This window comes from Syngnathus scovelli, chromosome 2 (assembly GCF_024217435.2).
Source record: "Syngnathus scovelli strain Florida chromosome 2, RoL_Ssco_1.2, whole genome shotgun sequence".
NCBI classification, from domain to species: domain Eukaryota; kingdom Metazoa; phylum Chordata; class Actinopteri; order Syngnathiformes; family Syngnathidae; genus Syngnathus; species Syngnathus scovelli.
Window position 1 is genome coordinate 13,572,362 of NC_090848.1, and position 19,852 is coordinate 13,592,213.

Here is a 19,852-nt window from a genome sequence, read left to right on the forward strand (position 1 = left end):
CTATGTACTTGCCTATTTTTAAGAACAAAGGTGATTTGCATAGTTGTGGGAATTATATAGTGAAGATGAAACACTGGGCAAGAGGAAATTATGCAATTCCATAACATTTTGCTCAACAAATATCAAAGGCCTTTCATTAACATGGTTCTTGTTTTTGCAGTGTTGTAAGTGCTTTAGACTGCAATATGGTCAGGATTGACAGTAGTGTTTTATTGCTCATCTTAAAAGACAGTTAAGGCAAAAAGGTGGAACACTTCAGTTGAGAAATAGTTTTGTCGTAATCGGTGTTGACATTTGCGGCCAACGAAAGCTACAAAGGACTCGATGTCAACATTCACACTTGGAAAAAATAAATATGTAGTCATTGTTTGACAGTACAACTGTGGGTCAATCTCATATGTACAATTTTAAATTCACTGGGCCAACTTCCCTTTTTTGCATCATAAAATACACATCTTGAAGGCAGGCACAATGTGTAGTAGACAGTGAATCAACTACAAAGCCATCAACACTTGTGATGCTTAATTAAATGCTTAGAGACAAAGTCAACCCAAGAATGCTCTTTGTAATATATTCTGTGCAGCCAAGAATGCTCTTTAATATATTCTGTGCAGCCTAACTAGTTACTGATTGTGTTTGTGGAATATGAATTAAACAGGACTTACTTAAAATGACGTCACAGTTGCGAGATGGGTAAAAATGGGTGATTTTTTTTTCTGCTTAACTCATATACAAAGAAAATGTTGGGGTTGACTTCCTCTTTAAATATGCTGCTTGTGGGCGTCAGTTTTGATGAGCGAGAGTTCAAGGATCCACAAACGACACTGCGATGTAGCGGACGCCAGATGTGGTGGGCAGGCCTTCGTGGTAGTGGGTAAGGCGGCCCGGGTGCATGAGGGCCCAGCCTTTGCGCGGTGCTTCCACGGCGCAGTCGTAACGGATGAACCTGCAGCCGCCACCCTGGGGTCACAGTCACACATTAGCTACACATGCAGTGCTGTGGAAAAGATGCTGAGCTCATATGGTGGGCATGTTATGAATATCTGCTTTACATCTTGGCTATTTTTTTACCTATAAAGGCTGGCATTTTTCTGACAAATTAGATGAATACAAAAACAAACTTAAGCACACTCAAATTGATCTTTTCCTTTTTTTTAGTTCACCTGCAGAAAATGCTGGCTGGTGTTTAATAGGGTGGAGACCCTTTAAATTTAAACATGCTGCACAGTTTACTCAATATTTCAAAATATGTATGGGAGTATATGTAGTAGTTGAAAAAAAATACACTAACCTGGCAATTGTATAACTAAAATAAATATACTATATACAAGAATGTACACTTTTATAGTCACAGTATACCACAATTCTATACACTATCATCATTAGCTAGCCCAGTATATTGAAGATGCAGGGAATGGGATGGATGCAATGACAAGACCATACTTCATGCAAAGGAACATATGAATGCGCAAATAGAGAAAAAAATGAAATGGGAAAATGGGAAACACCAGGGATGCAGATTGACATGCCAGCCAAATAACTGATTCTCTTTTAATGGGAACTGCCTTGGCTAAGGTTCTTCTACTCTACAAGAGGCATTCCTGAACTGTGCTGTACAAAAAAAAAAAAAAAGTCCACCTGTCTTGTTTTGTCCTACATTTTGGGGCAATTTAACCGTAACTTATCAAAATGTCCAATTAGTACCAACCTCCAATTCCACTCACCTCGTAATCAGGGCCCCTCTGATTGAGAGCTATGTTTATAGTGAATGTGGAGGAATCATGATGTGGCCTCAACAAGGGCTGCTCATCGGGTTTATATCTAACTACAAAGGCTATGCCAACATGAACCTGCAAAAACACATAAGAGAGGCGGAAAGTCATGCAAGCATTCAGAGACAGCTCGAGTGGCCACACCAGGAGAGCGTGTGGCCGTACGAGCGCCGGCCGGCGCAACTCTTGCTCAAAACAAGCTTCAAGCCTGTTTCTGCTTCAAGCCTGTTTCTGCATCCAGCAATCAGGCCCACAGATGGAGAAAAAGAAGCAGAGATGGGTGCACCCGCATCGTCAGTTCCCGAGGCTTCTATTTCTGCGAGCTCCTTCCCCATTTACCTGGTAGTCAACCTCTTTGCTGTTGAGAGCTATATTTATAGTGAATGTGGAAGCGTCATGGTGTGGCTCGAGCAGCGGCTGCTCGTCAGGTTTGTACCTGACCACGAAGTTCAAGGGAGTCTCGCACTGGAAGAACACGTGTTTTGTCAACAACAATAACAAAGTGGAGAGACCCGATAAGCTTGCGGAATTCTGGCAAGTTTGAAAGTTGGAAACCTTCTGGGAATTAAGGTAAAACAAAACAAAAAGTCAAAGCTGCTTGCTAGGGAACTTTGATCAAATACATTTTTTGTATACTTATCCTGGGGGAAGCCAAAATTGCAATACAGAAACAACCAGCAAGCTTTGGATCTGCTTTTGTCAGACAGAAACCATTGTAAGTATTTACTTGAGTACTCACCGATACCAAGCCGCGATACCAGTCCTACTTACAGTATCACATGTAGTATTAACATATTGACAGATAAGTGTGAACAAAGACTTAAGAAATTCGGACTCATCTGTCCTTGATTTCCTTGATTTTCAGGAGCTATTGGCTACACAAACATTGGCTTGTCCGACAATTATTTTCCTGTTACAAAAGCGTAACCCATGGTTGGTAGACCACCATTGTTTGTCACATTATTCGTGAGTAGCCTTCATAGTTGTACGTATGTCAGCCAACCTTCCCTTTCAATCTCTGCAGTTGGAATGTAATGCTCTGGAATCCAGACAGCAGCCTTCCCAAAATCCAATTTCCTGGATTCGTGGTACTACAAGGCTCCCTCCCGTTGTAGCTCTCAGGTAGCATTGAACACTTCTTTTAATCTGTCATAAATGACAGAGATCTTACCTTGGTATGGTAACCAGGATACATTTTTTCTGTTATGGGAGCAATGAAATCCAGCAAGAACCGGTGCCATTCCTTATCAAAGTTGATTTGTTTCATGTGGATGTCAATGGTGGGGACATTCTCGTAGCCGCCTGTGATTCGTTCGTCCTGGCAGTGCAACAATAATCACAGAGGGAAACGTTATTTCTTCTGTCTAGCTCACACTAAGAGATGGAAAACAAACACTTAGAGAGTCAAAAAATGATGACATTACCGTATTACTGCCTCCTGACCACTTCCCAAAGTGTTCCATTTCTTCAATCAGGTGGTTGCAGGCAATGTCGCTGAAAACTGGGAACCAGTATACATCTGGGCAAGGCTGGGGAACAGAAAGAGGTACAATTGTGCAATATGGAGAGATGTATTAAAACACACACTTTATCCAGACTAAACGTATTTGAACATATATACACCAATTGCAAGCATAATACAAACAGAAAGTACTTTTCTAGAAATAAAGAAGTAGTGGAGAAGACAAAAGATAAAGAACTGAGAAGACAACTGTACATTAACTCACAGTTTCAATCATTTTTCCTCCCATGATTTGAGTGTAGTTCTCATGAATGTAGCGCTCCCGCCAGTCCTGAAATCATCCCAAAACATCATTTTCGGGTCCTCTGGACAATTGTGTAACTGTACAATTGTATAACCAAAACAACTTTAACTCATTTCCAAAGGTAGTAAAACTGTTCAGTATACACCAATCAGGTTCCGCTGATGAATTCTCACCTCGGGATTTTCAAAGATCTGCCACAGATCATTATGCAGATGACTGGTCTGATAGTTTTCTGTTGATAGGATGCGTCCAAAAGTCTCCATGTTGGTTACATACATGAAGACTCCCTGACAAGGAAGGCAATGCCATTAATGTTCTGAATGCAATTGATATAAAATTTTGGATTTTTTTTCAAAAACAAATCATTCCAAGGAGCTAAATATTGCTCTTATATTTCATTTACCTTGTCCCGAACATGTTGGCAGAAGGCCATGTCAGGTTCCGTGGGATTTGAATGAAATAGATCAGCGTCTGAGAGCTCAGAGCGGAGGAGGCTGGCCTTCATCAAGTACACGCTGGTTACATATGGAACGTTCCATATTCCCCTGCAAACACAAGCGAGCGTCTTGGATCATTCACAGCACCAAGTGTTCATCGGAAAATGTAACCTCATTGACATTTAAGCATCTTACACCCTGTGTCCTTGCACCAGGTCCACGTAGTCCTCAGACCTGGCGTAGTAGCCATCTGCGCTCAGGGCGCCCCAGAAGTTGCTCCAAAGTCGGCCAATTCGCGTCAACAATGGCGCCACGATAGGCCTAAAGAGTATTTAAAGTTGTTATAGAAACTACAAATCAACCTAAATATATATATAAAGAAAAACTATTGCATACAGAGTGAGGTGATCATAATTAATATTCGATAATTATACTTGCAGGTTTTGCTCGATGAGAATTTTGAGTGTGTTCTCATTCGTCAAAGCAACGTCAGCGTCCAAGCTGAAGAAATAGTCGCAGTCCTTCTCCTTCCTGCACAAATTGCTAAAATACAGAGGGGGGGGGGGGGGGGGGGGGAGTTAATTTTGTTCCCATGTCACTTTTGTTTAGCTCTTGACACTCACAAGCCCTTGTTGCGTGCAGTTGTGCCATCCATCTCATCTTTGGGCCCAATATATCTGATATCCAGGTAAAGACTACCATGGTCCTGCAGGAAAGAGCTGACCTCACGCTCGTGATGATGTTCCTTGAGCAGAAAAATGAAAGATATTATTCAAGTATAGAGCAGGAAGCAACATTTGGTGCATTACAATTTGGAACGAATAAAAAAAATATGACAGTATGCGTACATTGGATCAACATTTTGGAAGCATTAAACTGATTAAGAGAGCAAAATCTAAAATGTATGCCCCGTTACCTTGTTGAAAATGAAGAGCTTGAGTCTATTCTTGGGATACTGAAGCTTCAGCAGGCGTTCAAAAAACACACTGATAAAGGGGGTGGGCTGCTGAATGAAGATACCAATCATCACCAAAGGATATTCATTTTCCTGAGGGGAAGAAAGCATTTATTGAACACATGCAACAAAGAGAACATTATCAAGATTTAATTGCTTACAATGGAAGACAATGTTGTTTCGACTGACCTTAAGATTCTCGAGTGGGAGGAGATCGTCATGACACACTGTGCAGCCCATCTCAAATGTCCATGCGTTTGGTATGTAGTTGCCGAGATAGTTGAGCTGAAGCTAGAATGCAAAGTCTTCTTTTAGGTTATCTCGTTCACCGATGAATATCAATCATATTAGTAGTACAGTAAACAAAATTCTTCAAAAGTTAATTTAACAAGATTGTGGATAAAATGTATCCACTTTTTAAAAAAAAACATATTGCACAGGATGATACCTATCAAAAAAATGTTTTTACCAGAGAGAAGTAACAGAGAGGTTTGCTTCTTTGTGTTTGCCACATTATTCTGAATGACATGACGGCTTAAAGTTGGTACCTTGGTCGGTCCGTTCCCATGGATGATGACCGGTAGTGTATCGTACTGCAAATTTCTGGCCCGTACTTGTCCATCTTCAAATTTTAGCACCACTTCATCTGGAAATACAGTACACACAAATCACTTAACGTTGACTAGTGGACTCAGATTTATGTACTGTGTTTTGGAACTCTATTCAAGCAAATGGAGTTGAAAGTCCTGTTTCCACGTGGCAGACAGAAGAACACTTTGATTCAGTTGCAAGCCTCACGTCAAACTAACAAATTCCTTACTTGGGAAAAAAAGCAGTAGAAACTGAGGCGCACAGCTCAAGTTTAAACATGCTGTCCCTGACTGATAAAGCCTGAATTGTATACATTTCTTGATCCGGGATTAGGGGAGTAAATATGTTGATGAATAACTTTCAGCGATTTAACTTTTGATGTTGTGAAGGCAGCCACCATTCAAAATGATGAAGGCTTCTTGTACGATTCATCTCAAATAAAATAGATAATCTTGATGTGATGCCCCCCCCCCCCCCCTGTAATTATGCAGTTTTCTTTTACACTAATTTAATTTTGCTCAACATGTAATATACATATAATATGGTCTGAAAAAGTTATGTTCACAACTAATAAAAGCAGAAAAAAGAAAAGATGTTATTGGAAGGGTGCATTTAACATTTTTAACACAACAGCTGCATTCAGTAAACAGCAGAGTGTCAAAATGATGAAGGCTTCTTATAATATGGTCTGAAAAAGTTATGTTCACAACTAATAAAAGCAGAAAAAAAGAAAATATGTTATTGGAAGGGTGCACTTAACATTTTTAACACAACAGCTGCATTCAGTAAACAGAGTGTGTCAAAATGATGAAGGCTTCTTGTACGATTCATCTCAAATAAAATAGATAATCTTGATGTGATGCCCCCCCCCCTGTAATTATGCAGTTTTCTTTTACACTAATTTAATTTTGCTCAACATGTAATATACATATAATATGGTCTGAAAAAGTTACGTTCACAACTAATAAAAGCAGAGAAAAGAAAAGATGTTATTGGAAGGGTGGACTTAACATTTTTAACACAACAGCTGCATTCAGAAAACAGCAGAGTGTGCCGTGTGCACCACACAGCAAGAAGTTAAAAAAGGTTTGACCACAGTTGGACAATAAAAGTCATTCACTCACCAAGAGCTCCATGAAGGTTTTGAAACAATCTGCATGTGCTGTCCAGTGTGATATTTATGGATTCCTACAACAACCAAAAAAGCAGTCATAGATGCTTTATGAATTGATGAAGACATTTTCTGTGGTTATATAAAATAATATAACAACCCAAAAAGGAAAAAAAGACAAGCAGGACATTTCTTACTCGTTTCTCAGGGTTGATATAAATCTTGGTGAAAAACAGCTGATCACTGTCGCTGTCTTCTCCCGCCCACTCAGCAAGCATTTCCTTGATGTTGGGAAGGTAGCCAATAAAGCCTGGGGGTAACAATAAACTAGTGTAAAGAGGCGCCCTAACTTGCATATACAAGCAGTCCTGAAACTGCCGGGACTCACTCATTACCACGACCAGGTTTGCCTTTTTTTTGTGCTCATAAAAAATGTTTTCCTACAAAGAAACCTCCTCTCCAGCTGTGAATACACCACATGACAACTACATGTTCTGCTAAAACAATCATCAAAGCTCAGACAGAAATCCTGAATTCGTCGTGATCATCCAAAATGATTTCCTAAGAATGAAAACCAAAATTTAATGTAAAAAAAAATAGTGATGCCTACCGCCTGAGCCGAGAAACCTGTTGCCCTCCCGAACGTGTGGATGTTTGTCCTCCAAGTGTCTGTTGGGCCAGATCAGGGTCTCAGAGGAGAACACCACCTTGTGTTTGGCCTGCATAAACTTCTTTAGCAGCTCTTTAGGACCTGATGCGAAAATCACATCATAGCTGTGGAACACAAGAAGGAAAGTTACAATCCAGACACAGCAGTGGTGACCCAGAAAAAGATTTTCTCCTTCTCTGAGGTTACCTTGACAACAATGCTAGCAGTATGCAGAATACAGTAAACAAGGTTTGGAATTCAACTAAAGTATCCATTTACTTCCAAAAAGAAGGACATGCTTCAAGAGGACACAGTTATTATTCAAGTAAAGACACATTACCTGTCAACAAAAACAATGATTTTATCCTCATCCTTCATTGTCTCCAGGGCAGCTTTAAGAATTCGTACTTTCTGACCACCCCCAGGGAACATGTCGTCACCTCCTTCCCATTTTTGACCCCGACCAAGGACCTGTAAACACACAAATAGCGTTAAGACACCAAGCTACTGTAGAAAAGTATAACAGTGTCCGATTTGTGGTGTCCTACCTTGACGGTATAATTAAAATGTTTTGCTGATCTCATGAAACGCTTGAATCCATCAGTCTCCTTAGTTGCAACAGTCACAATTAAAATTTTATCTGGAAGAAAGAATTCAAGAAGAACTCAGTCAGGAATTTATCATGGCATCTGAAGATGGCCTTCACATTCCATTTTGATTCAACATGATGAAAAATGTAGTGAAAACGCTTGTGGCACCATTGAGGATAATCGTGGGAGTTGTTGAAATTGGTGAAAGTCAAAAGAACAGTTAGCAAACTAAAGCTTTTTCTATTATTCATGTCATTTGTTAAAAGCATCTTTAGTACTTAACATATAACACTGTATGATCTGTTCCATGCCAAACAACATCTTTTTATGGAAAATAATTATTGCCAATTAAGAAGAAAAAAAAGTGGGGGTGACTGGATTGTGACTTTTTTCCCTCTCAGATTTCTGACTTTAAAGTCTTTAAAAACATTATGACATTTTATACGGGTGTGAAATTTGTAAACATTTTCTTTTTTATTGAAGACTTTAAAGTCTTGAAAGTCAGAATTCTGACTTTAAATTTGACTTTATTCTCAGAATTCTGACTTTAGTAATTGTTTTGTAATTGTAATAGTTGGTAATCTACATCTCTAGAACATTCTGGAACATTGAGTCTTCACAGGCACCGTGCTCGTTAATAGTTTTTTTTCCCTCAGAATTCTGACTTTAAAGTGAGAATTCTGACTTTAAAGTTTATAATTTAGTTTTTTTCCTCAGAATTCTGACTCTAAAATGTGACATTTTATAGGGGCAAGAAATATGTAAACGTTTTCTTTTTGGGGGGAAATTCTGACTTCAAAGTATTCTGAGAATAAAGTCGGAATTGTCACTTTAAAGTGATAATTCTCACTTTCTGACTTTATTCTCAGAATTCTGACTTTAGCAATTGTTTTGTAATTGTAATAGCTGGTAATTTACATCTCTAGAACATTCTGCAACCCCAGTTAAGCGAATCACCGTGCTGTTCACAGGCACCGTGCTCATTTATAGTTTAATTAACTTTTTAGCTTCCACCGGTTGTTGGGCTCCACGCTACGTTCCATCCCATCCCACGGGAAACAAACAGGAACAGCCCTGTCCACGTCAGCGGCACCCAGTGGCTTTTCCTTTAAGCGGGGGGGTGGCCACAAACATACAGAATTCCCTCCGTTACTGTCAAAAAGTTTTTCCCATGGCCACGGCTATTAAATAAATAAAATATCAGCTTCCTCCGCCGGACAACCAAATAAACACGAGCAACACGCGGAGATGTTTGCACAGTATTTTACGTGGTGCGTTACACCGTTTGCCACTTATAAGTGTAACTAACACAGGCACGCCAGCTGCACAGCACCGCTTTCAGTCCGTCTTACCTCCGTCTTGCTGCTCCTCACAATCGCGTAGAGGACCGAGTGAGACGAGAAGAAGGACGAGGAACAATAGATGACAAAGTTTCATGTTTAAATTAGACGCTTGCTTAGGATGGAGTGTGGAAACTGAGTGCGGAATTACTTTCCCTGCTGACCCGGCTATGTAAAGGGAGAGCCCCCCCCCCCCCCCCCCACTACCCCCCTCTCTCTCTCTCTCTCTCTCTCTCTCTCTCTCTCTCTCTCTCTCCCTCCCTCTCTCCCTCTCTCTCTCTCTCTCGCTCTCTCTCTCTCTCTCTCTCTCTCTCGCTCTCTCTCTCTCTCTCTCTCTCTCTCTCTCTCTCTCTCTAATGGGTGACTGCAATTCTACACAGCCATGCTATCTAAACAAGTTGTAATTTGATTCAACCACCGTGTCAGCCCAGCTGTTCCTTGAACGAACGTGAGTTCCTGCACGCACAAGCAGAGAGGGTGGGCAGGACCACTGCACCACTAAAGCGCTCCCTGGATTACGTCCATTCCCCCTGAAAAAAAAAGTCCCTTAAAATAAAGAATTACTTCATGATTCATATATATTTTTTACAATTTCTCTTTTCTGTTTGCCTTATCTGTTTGCCATATGAGCTTAATCTGTTTTATTCACCACTTAAAAATTGGAATATTGATTTTATTTTTGGGGGGTGGGTAGAATTTTAATATGCATAATAACATTTACAAGTGTCTTAATTTCACTCTCGAAACACACGCACGCACGCATGCACACACACACGAAGCGTATTAACATTCTTGATCGAACTGATGATGTATAACTGTTCATAGATTAGCATGATATGGGTCATCACTACATTCACCGACACACTAGATGGCGATGTTTACTATTTACGCTATTGTGCTCGTTCAACGACACTAATTACGACTTTCCTGTCTCCTTTACGACTCATGCTTGTTTTTGCGACTGTTGTATAAACCGGAAATGTCAGAGCTGCTGGCGGCAGTTTCTCAAGAATTACATTTTGACACGTCAAACCAAACGTAACGTCGTGTGACTTGATAATTGGTGAGTGTCAGACAAGCCATTGTGACGAATATGAAAGCAAGAACAGTGACGAATTTTTCACAGCTTTCTTTCCAACTCCAAAGTACGTAGCCGGGCTAATGTAGCCTGTCGCTAGCGAAGCCACTTGGAAACATGTCTAGGACTTTTTAAACTGAATCAACGTGTGTGACGCTCAAGTTCTTCGGACTTTTAGCACGTTTACAAACAATGTGGCTCCAGCAACGATTGAAGGGGCTTCCCAGCTTGTTATCAAGCAGCTGGGCGAGGAGACTTCTCATCGGATTGCTCGTCTTCCTCATTTTCTACTGGTATCTTGGAGCAGAGCGAAGGTGGAGAATCTTTAGTGGCTCTGATGTACCGGGCGGGGTGGCTGGACAGTGTCTTCAGGCGGAAATCCACAGATGGAAGTCCCTTGTGGAACGTGGGGAGGGTTTGTACAGCACACCTCAGGAACAACTCGACACACCCTTTATATCAGGTAATGGCCATATCCTCATTGACACTGACTCCAACAAACTCTGGGTGGCGTCGTCTACACAGCCTGGCTCGGCTCCGGTCCATCAGACTGAATTTTCCCCCATTGCGAACGTTCATCTCGATGGGAAGCAGACTGAAGCGCGGGCATCTATGATGTGGTTCCGAAAAGGATCTGTCCTGTCTGTTCGGTGCGCCTCACCTGCGGCATCTCGAGACTGCGTCACCATCAGGGAGGAGTTTATCGCCCACAGAAGTCGACACAACGTCTACCTTCAGAGAATCCACATTAACAACCCCACCGACAAGTTGAACAGCTTTGCGATTTCCTACAATGCCAATGTCAATCATGGCGGCAAGTTCTCCACTAGTGTGGACAAAGTGGATGACAAAGAGATAGTGCTCTCATCGGGCAGAGTCCCTTTAGAGAAGAACCGAATGATGCTGGTGGTGGTCGTCACCAAAAAGCTCAACAGTAGGATCCAAGTCTTTGCAAAGTCTGAGTACACAGAAAATATCATATCTGTTGTGAGGACTTCGGAGCCCATTGAGCCATCTAAGCTGGAGGAGACATTCGCGACCCTTCGGGATGGAGCAAAAATGGAACTGGGAGAGCTGCTGCGCTCCACCGTGGACGATTTGGTCATCGATCACCAACAGGCCTGGATGGACCTCTTCATTTCAGGTAGCCTTTTTGAAGCACATTCGGTCAAATTTGTCCATCACAATTTTCTTCTATATTTAGACAAAGTAGTGAACATTAACTAACTGGTCCCCAGTTCAGTTGCAAGGCAAGTCTGACAGTTTCACTTAGATTAGAATTGACATTTGCAAAATAGTAGATGAATTTCTCAAAACAATTTGTACACATTGCAAGCCATTTTCATTCGCAAAATCCTCAATAGAGTCATCAAAGTAAACATTTGTCATCAAAGTAAACATTTGTCACTAAACATGTCAGTGCAAACAAGTCTTTGTATCAACATGTCAGTGCAATTCAAACAAGTCTTCGTATCAAAAGACAAGGCAGTCAGATTGCTCAGTTGTGAATCTGCCACAGTCCTTTAAATCGCAGGTTACACCTTCATGTGGAGAAAGTGAGCATGCCTTCTTGTGACACGTTTGTCTGCCATAAACTGTTTTCTTTTCTGTCACACAATTTATGGAAAAAGCATTGCAGTCTACTCCGGAAGTTGCGCTTAACCAAGTTTGCATACGAGTAACCCTCTATTGTACTTGTCTAGGCGTCGAGATGAGAAAGATCACAGACTCGCATACGCCATCGAGCCGCACGGTGAACACCACCCTCTACTACATCCTATCCTCCACGACGGCTCCCTTGTTGGAGCGCAAGCTGAGCAGCGAGGCGCGCGCCCGCCTGGAATCCAGCCTCAACTACGCTGACCACTGTTTCAGCGGCCACGCCACCATGCACGCCGAGAACCTGTGGCCCGAGAGGTTGAGCAGCACGGCGCAGATCCTGCAGCTGGTCACACTTTGGACCCTGACCCTCCAGAAGAGAGGCTGCAAGGCGCTGGTGGGGGCAGGCGCCCACGGCGCCATGCAGGGCATGGCGCTCAGCTTCGGCGGACTCCAGTTCACAGAGAACCACCTCCAGTTCCAAGCCGACCCGGACGTGCTGCACAACAGCTACGCCCTGAGAGGCATCCACTACAATAAGGATGTTATCAATCTGGCGGTACTGCTAGACGCTGAGGGTAAGCCTTTCCTCCACGTGTCCGTCAAGCCGCAGGACAAGCCTGTCAAGCTGTACGCGTGTGAAGCCGGCTGCCTCAACGAGCCCGTTGAACTGACGTCGGAGGTCAAAGGCCACACCTTCCCCGTCATGGTGACCCAGCCCATCACCCCGCTGCTTTACATCTCCACCGACCTGCGCCACCTGCAGGACCTGCGCCACACGCTGCACCTCAAGGCCATCCTGGACCATGAGGAGCACATGGCCAACAGGTACCCAGGCCTGCCCTTCATCTTCTGGTTCAGCGTGGCCTCGCTCATCACACTCTTTCACCTTTTCCTCTTCAAGCTCATTTACAATGAGTACTGTGGCCCCGGTGCCAAGCCCCTCTTTAGGAGCAAGGTGTAAGAGCACATAACTGCGAGAAGTGGTTGTTAGATGATTGCAAATTGATTTTTTTTTTTTTTATGTATGTGCGTGCGTGTTGGGAGGGATTTCCTGGTGTTGAGTTCTCATGTGGTGGCAGTTTCATCACCACTTATTGCATCTGCTCTTTAACATTTGAGTTCGGTTTAAATGCACTTGATATGAAGTATGGAACATAAAATGGTTGGCAGTAAAGCGAATGAACTTCCAGGGGTTCATACCACCACAGCACAAATTCACCATTCTGATGAGTTAGCATTTGCGGTGTCAAAATGAAAGACGAACTTGGCAGCCCAATGTCCTATTTTGCTTGGCATTTGTTAAAGATTATTTGAGAGCCAAAAAAGTCAAGTAAGTTTATAAAGACTAGTTTGGTTAATCCATCGTGTGCTCCAAAGGTGAGTCACTGGTTTCTGATTTTGCGTTTGGTGTTCTGAAAATCATGGTTGGTACTTGAAGCATGCAAATTGTAAATGAAGGAAAGTGCCCATTGCATTACAAGAGACAGGCAAAGCAGTGAGCCCAATCTAGCTCCAATCAACTGTCCCAAAAAAATGTCTGTTTCTGCAGCTTAAAAAAATAAAATAAATCAACCCTGAACAACATTTTGAAACCGCATGATGTCATCGAAGTGTCAGTATGCAGGCTTAACATTAAGTCAAAGCAAAGTTACTGAACGGTGTAGCAGCATTCCAATAAATCTGTGCAGTCAAGATGATGCAACTCAAAGCTTCATTAATAAATACATCAACCATCCATACAAAACAAGTACTCTATTGCTGTGAAGTTAAGTGCTTTAAATTGTTTCAACCAATAGGGTCTTGGTCTGATAGTCTACTTGTTTGTTGACATGACAACAGAAATTAAGCTAACAAGCATTCTTTTTACCGAGGTAACTGCGCAGTGCAGGGGATGTCATACATGTAGGTTAATGTTTGTCAATGGTCCCATGTGAACACATCCTCAGAGTTGCTGTGCACCTGCTGACACTTTGCCCTAAGTTCTTTCTTTGCTGTGTGTTGACGTTTTATAAGGAATCATTCAATTAAATTAACAAATGGTTGGCTTTGGTTCTTTCATTTTGTCTATAAAGCACAACATAAATATTCATTCATATATAAAAAGTATGTGAAAATGAAATTTAAATTTTTGTCAGATTAAATGCAAACATCAAAGTAAAAAATTAATTTAACTTTTGGGGGATCAATGTAGTGTGAATTTAACTGGCAGGATTGTTAGCAACTGTATGGGGCTGCTCATCGTATGCACTGAATCAAATCAAAATGTGGATTTCAACATCACAGAAATTTTAAATTCAAAAAATTTGTTTTAATCAAGTTTGAAATGTGAACATTTTCACTCTGATATTGTTGTACGAATAGTGACAGTGTATTGAAGTCTATCAAACTAGAACCAAAGCCCTAACAAACAACTTTTGTACCTCACAGATATTTCTGAAAATGTAGCCCCCCCACACCCCCCCAAAAAAAGAAGTTATTTACAAGAATGTCATCACTTTGCTAATAATGCCTGTGGTGTGTAAAAGTTTGTCAGTCTACAAACCACACAGGAAGCTCTGAAACTTAATCTGCCTTTTGATGAGTGGCTCCTACACCCTTTTGCATGCCAACACTACTGGTTTCAAAGCAAAACTGTGAAAAGTCACAAACTGACCTTTGAATTGCTGTGAGACACTTTTGAAAGTAACCACATATACATTTTATGTCCCGAGATTACCTGTATCAAGGGTATGTGCATGATCAACGGAGCTACAAGTCTTTGAGCATGCCAATATGGGCAGCAATCTTAAGCGCGGGGCCTAGTTTGATGTTCATGGCCCCCACCAGATGGTCCTCCTTCAGCAGCAGGAGAGCCTGACCGTCGATCTCTTGCAAACGAAAACCCTCCGCGATCTCCAGACAACCTGTTGACGCAAATGGTGGATTGTAAGGATATGAGCACAGCAGCTCTGCATGCCACCTGATGGACAATACAAATGTGAGGAAAATAAATCGATGAAAAAAGGCCCCACCCGGCAGAGAGCAGATAAAAACATAAACGTCGTCCACGTTCCACTGGCTGGGGTCCCTCGGCACGTCAATGCCTTGTGCCGAAGGCCCCCATTGGTCTTGTTTATAGCCGGACAAGTCCGAACATTGGCTGGCTTCTCCCTGTGCAGGTTGAGTTACGTGACCAGATGTCCGCCCGCATGAAGATGTCTGAAAGCGTTCAAAAACCACCAACTGATAAATAGCGACATGGATATGTTCAAAATGAAAAACAAGTGAAGCTGACTTGATCCCACCTTGTCTTTAAACTCCAAACTGGAGTTTTTATGTTTTTCATTGTGTCCTTTTTGTTTCTTCATGTCCTCTAAGGTGGATTTGCGGTTTGGGAAGAGACCAATTCTTTTTGTGCATCCTACATTGTATCTAGAAACAAAAACATTGGGTGGATGTTCATTTGTTCCGTTACACTTTTGAGTGAAAGAGAAGTCAAGTCAATGTTTGACTTGTATTCACAGTGATCTTAGAAAATGGAGGACGTTTGTAAAGTGCACCATTTAATTATGGTGTTGATCCTGTTTAGGATCGCTGGAGCTTATCTAAAACCTTCAATAACAAAAAGTCAATAAAAAATAACACTGTACCGAATTGAATCATACTGGTAGTTGGAGATGGATGGGACAGATAAAGTCAGACGACACTTTATTTACCTTTTAGCACATGATGTCGAACAGAATCTCTTGGACCTTTTGAAGACGTACGCAAAATCCACCTTGCCGCAAAGCTCACAGGTAAGCATAGGCTCTTGTCGAGCTTTTAAATCTGAACAGAGAAGATAAGGCAGACGTTAACGGTGTTAATCCACCGACGGCACTGAGATGTGACATTGGTATGGCCCTAATGTATTAATGATAGCATAAAAAAATAACGTGAAATTCCACAATATGGGGACACCTGCTTCATCCAATACAGTCGGACCTAGAGACGTTAACCGTGATAAAGTGGGGGATTACTACGAAAAGTCATAAATGAGGTTGCAGATGGGACTGATGTTCAATGCCACTATAAGGTTTTACTCTTGTGTCTTGTTTGCCACCCCACAAAAAAAAGAAGAAAAAGTTGTGAACTAGTCTAAGGGAAATGCCAGTAAAATCTGGGCTGCAGGCTTGAGAAAATGACAGCAGGCAAGTACTAACAATGACACCATTGTGCTATTTGGCTAAGAGACTTCATGTTACCCTTTGGCGGAAGCCCCGTCATTCTTGAGTCCGACGTGTGTCTCCGGAGACAATCGACCGAAAAGGAAGGACGTTCCACCTACAGACACAAAAAGATAATATTTCAAAAATTGCATTTGGGATTTGTCTTGATAATTAATAATCATACTTATTTGCAACTGCCAATAATATGGCATGAGACTACACAGAAAATAAATGCACTGTCAACTTAAGTATGTTTTTGATGACAAAATGATGTCATCCTCGCCCACTGAATGTGATGGGACAGGATGGAAGACAAAAAGATGACATGATGCAGGGACTATGAGATTATCCAATAGATTTTGAATTGAAATAATCCATGACAAATTTGAATATTTAATTTTGTCACTCCTAGCCCTCCATACTTAGCCTCTCTATTCCAGCATCAATAAGTGATACATTCTTTGTGTGCGCGTGTGTGTTGCTCGAGCAGAGCACTCACAGGAAAAGGCTCAGCACCCTCCTGGATAACAAAGCCCTCTATTAAGTGGGTCAGGATGTGGGATTTAACTACGGCCTGGGCTGGCTTGCTCTCTCCTCTGTGTCGACTACTGTTTGTATTGCCATTCCCAGCGGTCATGACTAGAGCACAGGATGCCCCTCACCTGACAACAAAAAACAGCATTGTTAGTCAAACTTACAGAAACACCCAAAATGGAATGTTTGATTAATTGGCTTAAAAATCACTAAATTTACAGGTTGGATTCATTTAGACCGCCACTATGCATTCTAGATCTACTATGTACGTAAGAGCAATTCCGAGGTACTAGGTCTGACTTTAAAATCCTTACAGCTGAAGTAAGTTGAACAAGAAATAAAACGGTGATGCTAAAAAAATAAAAATAAAATATATATATATATATATATATATATATATATTTTATTTTTATTGTTTTTATTTCTCTTCTAGGAAGTCCCAAGATCCAAGTGGGAAACACCTCCAAAGGTGGTAGAGAATGACCAAGCCAAGATCCTCTGGGACTTCCAGATCCAGACAGACAGAATGGTAATGGCGAACCAACCGGACATTGTGGTGGTGGACAAAGAGCAGAGGAAAGCCGTTGTGGTTGACATAGCCATCCCAAATGATGGTAACATTAGGAAAAAGGAACATGAGAAACTTGAGAAATATCAAGGGCTGAGAGAAGAGCTGGAGAAGACCTGGAGAGTTAAGACTTCAGTGGTACCTGTGGTCATTGGAGCACTAGGGGCAGTAACCCCCAAACTGGAGGAGTGGCTGAAACAGATCCCAGGAAAAACATCTGACATCTCAGTCCAGAAAAGTGCAGTACTAGGAACAGCAAAGATACTGCGTAGAACCCTCAAGCTCCCAGGCCTCTGGTAGAGGACCCGAGCTTGAAGGGAAAAAGAGACCACCCACGGGGGGTGAGGAAAAGTTTTTTTTTTTTTTTTTTTTTTATATATATATAAGCAAAACAAAATCAATGTCCATTAATGCTAGTGCTTGGTGGTTTTGGCACTGTGGGCAGGTGCCAGATCATGTTGGAAGATGAAAATCATCATCTCCATAGAGCTCTTCAGCAGACGGAAGCATGTAGTGCTCTAAAATCTGCATTTACTCTGGACTTGATGAAACACAGTGGACCAACACCAGCAGCTGACACGGCTCCCCAAACCATCGCTGACTGTGGGAACTTCATACTGGATTTCAAGCAACTTGGATTTTGCTTCTCTCCAGCCTTTCTCCAGACTCTGGCGCCTTGACTTCCAAATGAAATACAAAACTTGCTTTTGTCTGAAAAGAGGACTTTAGACCACTCTGCAACTGTCCAGTGCTTCTTTTCCATAGCCCAAGTCAGACGCTTCTTCCGTGGTCTTGAGTTCAGAAGTGGCTTGACCATAGGAATACGGCTATTGTAGCCCATTTCCCGGACACGTCTGTGAACAGTAGCTTTTGATACCTGGACCCCAGCTTCAGTCCACTGTCTTTGAAGCTCCCCCAAATTCTGGAAGCGACTCTTCTTCACATTACTGTTAAGGGTGTGGTCATCTCTCTTGGTTGTGCAGCGTTTCCTGCCACATTTCCCTCTTCCAACTGACTTTTTGTGGATGTGCTTTGAAACTGCACTGTGAACAGCTTGCTCTTTGATAAATTTCTTTTTGTGTCTTACCCTCCTGGTGGAGGGTGTCAATGATGGTCCTCTGGACAGCAGTCAGATCAGCAGTCTTCCCCATGCTTGTGATTTAGTTTACTGAACCAAGCTGAGTGTTTTTCAAGGCTCAGGAAACTCTTGCAGGTGTTCTGAGTTAATTAGTTGAATACCCTACTAGTATACTTTTTCATGATATTTTAATATTTTGAGATAGGATATTTGAGTTTTCTTAAGCTGTATGCCATAATCAGCAATATTAAAATAATGAAAGGCTTGCAATATTTCAGTTGATTTGTAATGAATCGAGAACGTATGACTTTTTTTAATTGCATTACAGAAAATAAAGTACTTTATCACAATATTCTAATTTTCTGAGACTATCCTGTATATTGTCCAGAATTTTTACAAATATTCATAATCATGATTTAATTACGACATTGGCGTAGGTCAATGTTAGATATTGATGTGGTGAAAAAACGCTCAATTATCAACGCTTTATATCATTATCCTTATTTTTCATTTGCATTTCTATTAAGGGCCAACACGTTTTTTTTATCCATTTCAACCCCGTTGAAGACGGTTAGTGATTAAACGACATTTCGTTTCGACTTACGTACACTTAAAGGTTAAGTTGCCGTACATTGCAAAGGAACTTAATCGTAAATCGAAGATTAAGCTGGTTGTTTCAGTTGTTTGTTTTGAGTGGAACTTTGCACGAGTTCTGTGATCTTAAGGTACCACACACCCAAAAACTGTTTAGTATAATTTTCGTATGAATAAAGATGAGCAAAATTATCCCCAATGTGTCTCTAAGGGGGTTTGCGTGTTGCACGCGTGAAAAGCAACATTTCCACTGCAGTGTTCCCCACGAGGACAGAAGAACTGAAGAGTTGAAAGAACTATTTCAGTCCGAACCCACCTTTGGACCACTTGGGGAAAGAAAACGGCGCCCTCCTGGTTAAACAATGGTGTGTTCCAGGGAAGCGGACCCCTTTGTTCTGCGGCCGATGTTTCATTCACTCACCGTTCTTGCTCCGCCAACACTGGTCCGAGCCCAGCCGAGCGAACTGCGGCCCAGATTAGTTCATCATTTCTTTGTGTTCATGGCCTCAAAGTACAATAAAAGTGAAATGCAACACTTTGAATGGGACATAAACTGCACAACACTTTTCGCTTTTACGTGCGCGTGCCTAATGCCGGACAACAACAAACCGTTAAGCACCACTTCCTGTTTCATCCTCCAAAATAAAAGCTCAACCATCACGATCAGCATCATTTGAAATGGTCAGAAACACAATAAAACTGGGTCCTACTAACAAACGATATTAATGATACATACACAATCTATGAAGTAATATATACACTCAATAGCTATCCATCCAGTAGTCAAACTAAAAACTCAAGGCCCAGGGGCCAGATCTGGCCCACGTTGTTTCTTTATAGGCTATCACGAGTGTTGAGCAATAAAGCACATTTATGTTTCATGCTAAATAGGTTTATTTGTTTATTCGCTTTCACAACGGCTTTTGCCCTAACAAAGTGCTTTACAAAAACTTAATATGTATTTGTTATTTTCATTTGGGCAGATTTTTTTTAATTAACC

At 41.6% G+C, this 19,852-nt stretch overlaps 3 protein-coding genes across 5 annotated transcripts; 1 reads left to right on the forward strand and 2 right to left on the reverse strand.

Moving 5' to 3' along the window:
* Positions 1–189: 189 nt before the first annotated feature.
* On the reverse strand, positions 190–9,413 carry plod1a (procollagen-lysine, 2-oxoglutarate 5-dioxygenase 1a). 2 transcript variants are annotated; one of them, XM_049752038.2, is made up of 19 exons: positions 9,224–9,413; positions 7,830–7,921; positions 7,622–7,752; positions 7,243–7,406; positions 6,830–6,942; positions 6,646–6,709; positions 5,479–5,576; positions 5,120–5,221; positions 4,892–5,023; positions 4,599–4,720; positions 4,414–4,518; positions 4,171–4,296; positions 3,942–4,083; positions 3,712–3,825; positions 3,500–3,565; positions 3,197–3,301; positions 2,944–3,090; positions 1,725–1,850; positions 190–960 (listed from the first exon to the last, which is right to left on the reverse strand). In XM_049752038.2, the coding sequence occupies exons 1-19, from the start codon at positions 9,306–9,308 to the stop codon at positions 805–807; spliced, it is 2,190 nt and encodes a 729-aa protein (XP_049607995.1). In that variant the 5' UTR covers positions 9,309–9,413; the 3' UTR covers positions 190–804. The 2 variants fall into 2 exon arrangements, with proteins under 2 accessions (XP_049607995.1, XP_049607996.1); XM_049752039.2 differs by lacking the exon at positions 1,725–1,850 and adding an exon at positions 2,112–2,237.
* A 733-nt stretch (positions 9,414–10,146) lies between these two features.
* Positions 10,147–13,933, forward strand: kiaa2013 (KIAA2013 ortholog). The gene is made up of 2 exons (XM_049752040.1): positions 10,147–11,433; positions 11,993–13,933. The coding sequence occupies exons 1-2, from the start codon at positions 10,482–10,484 to the stop codon at positions 12,850–12,852; spliced, it is 1,812 nt and encodes a 603-aa protein (XP_049607997.1). The 5' UTR covers positions 10,147–10,481; the 3' UTR covers positions 12,853–13,933.
* Positions 13,934–14,606: 673 nt separating this feature from the next.
* On the reverse strand, positions 14,607–19,474 carry LOC125987692 (polyhomeotic-like protein 2). Of its 2 annotated transcripts, none has more exons than XM_049752049.1 (7): positions 19,274–19,474; positions 16,578–16,740; positions 16,115–16,193; positions 15,587–15,698; positions 15,176–15,302; positions 14,903–15,089; positions 14,607–14,794 (listed from the first exon to the last, which is right to left on the reverse strand). In XM_049752049.1, the coding sequence occupies exons 2-7, from the start codon at positions 16,713–16,715 to the stop codon at positions 14,640–14,642; spliced, it is 798 nt and encodes a 265-aa protein (XP_049608006.1). In that variant the 5' UTR covers positions 16,716–16,740; positions 19,274–19,474; the 3' UTR covers positions 14,607–14,639. The 2 variants fall into 2 exon arrangements, with proteins under 2 accessions (XP_049608006.1, XP_049608007.1); XM_049752050.1 differs by having other exon boundaries at positions 19,169–19,474.
* Between the last annotated feature and the right edge of the window lie 378 nt (positions 19,475–19,852).

What these genes read in the sequence shown, in the direction of transcription:
- plod1a (XM_049752038.2), bottom strand. Translation starts at nt 9,308, where the DNA reads ATGAAACTTTGTCATCTATTGTTCCTCGTCCTTCTTCTCGTCTCACTC. An exon ending in TGAGGAGCAGCAAGACGGAG is followed by an intron (nt 7,922 to 9,223) that starts GTAAGACGGACT and finishes TCTTTCTTCCAG; the next exon opens with ATAAAATTTTAATTGTGACT. An exon ending in AGCTCTTCATTTTCAACAAG is followed by an intron (nt 4,721 to 4,891) that starts GTAACGGGGCAT and finishes TTTCTGCTCAAG; the next exon opens with GAACATCATCACGAGCGTGA.
- kiaa2013 (XM_049752040.1), top strand. Translation starts at nt 10,482, where the DNA reads ATGTGGCTCCAGCAACGATTGAAGGGGCTTCCCAGCTTGTTATCAAGC. An exon ending in GATGGACCTCTTCATTTCAG is followed by an intron (nt 11,434 to 11,992) that starts GTAGCCTTTTTG and finishes GTACTTGTCTAG; the next exon opens with GCGTCGAGATGAGAAAGATC.
- LOC125987692 (XM_049752049.1), bottom strand. Translation starts at nt 16,715, where the DNA reads ATGACCGCTGGGAATGGCAATACAAACAGTAGTCGACACAGAGGAGAG. An exon ending in AGGGTGCTGAGCCTTTTCCT is followed by an intron (nt 16,194 to 16,577) that starts GTGAGTGCTCTG and finishes TTGTGTCTGTAG; the next exon opens with GTGGAACGTCCTTCCTTTTC. An exon ending in GACGGGGCTTCCGCCAAAGG is followed by an intron (nt 15,699 to 16,114) that starts GTAACATGAAGT and finishes TTCTCTGTTCAG; the next exon opens with ATTTAAAAGCTCGACAAGAG.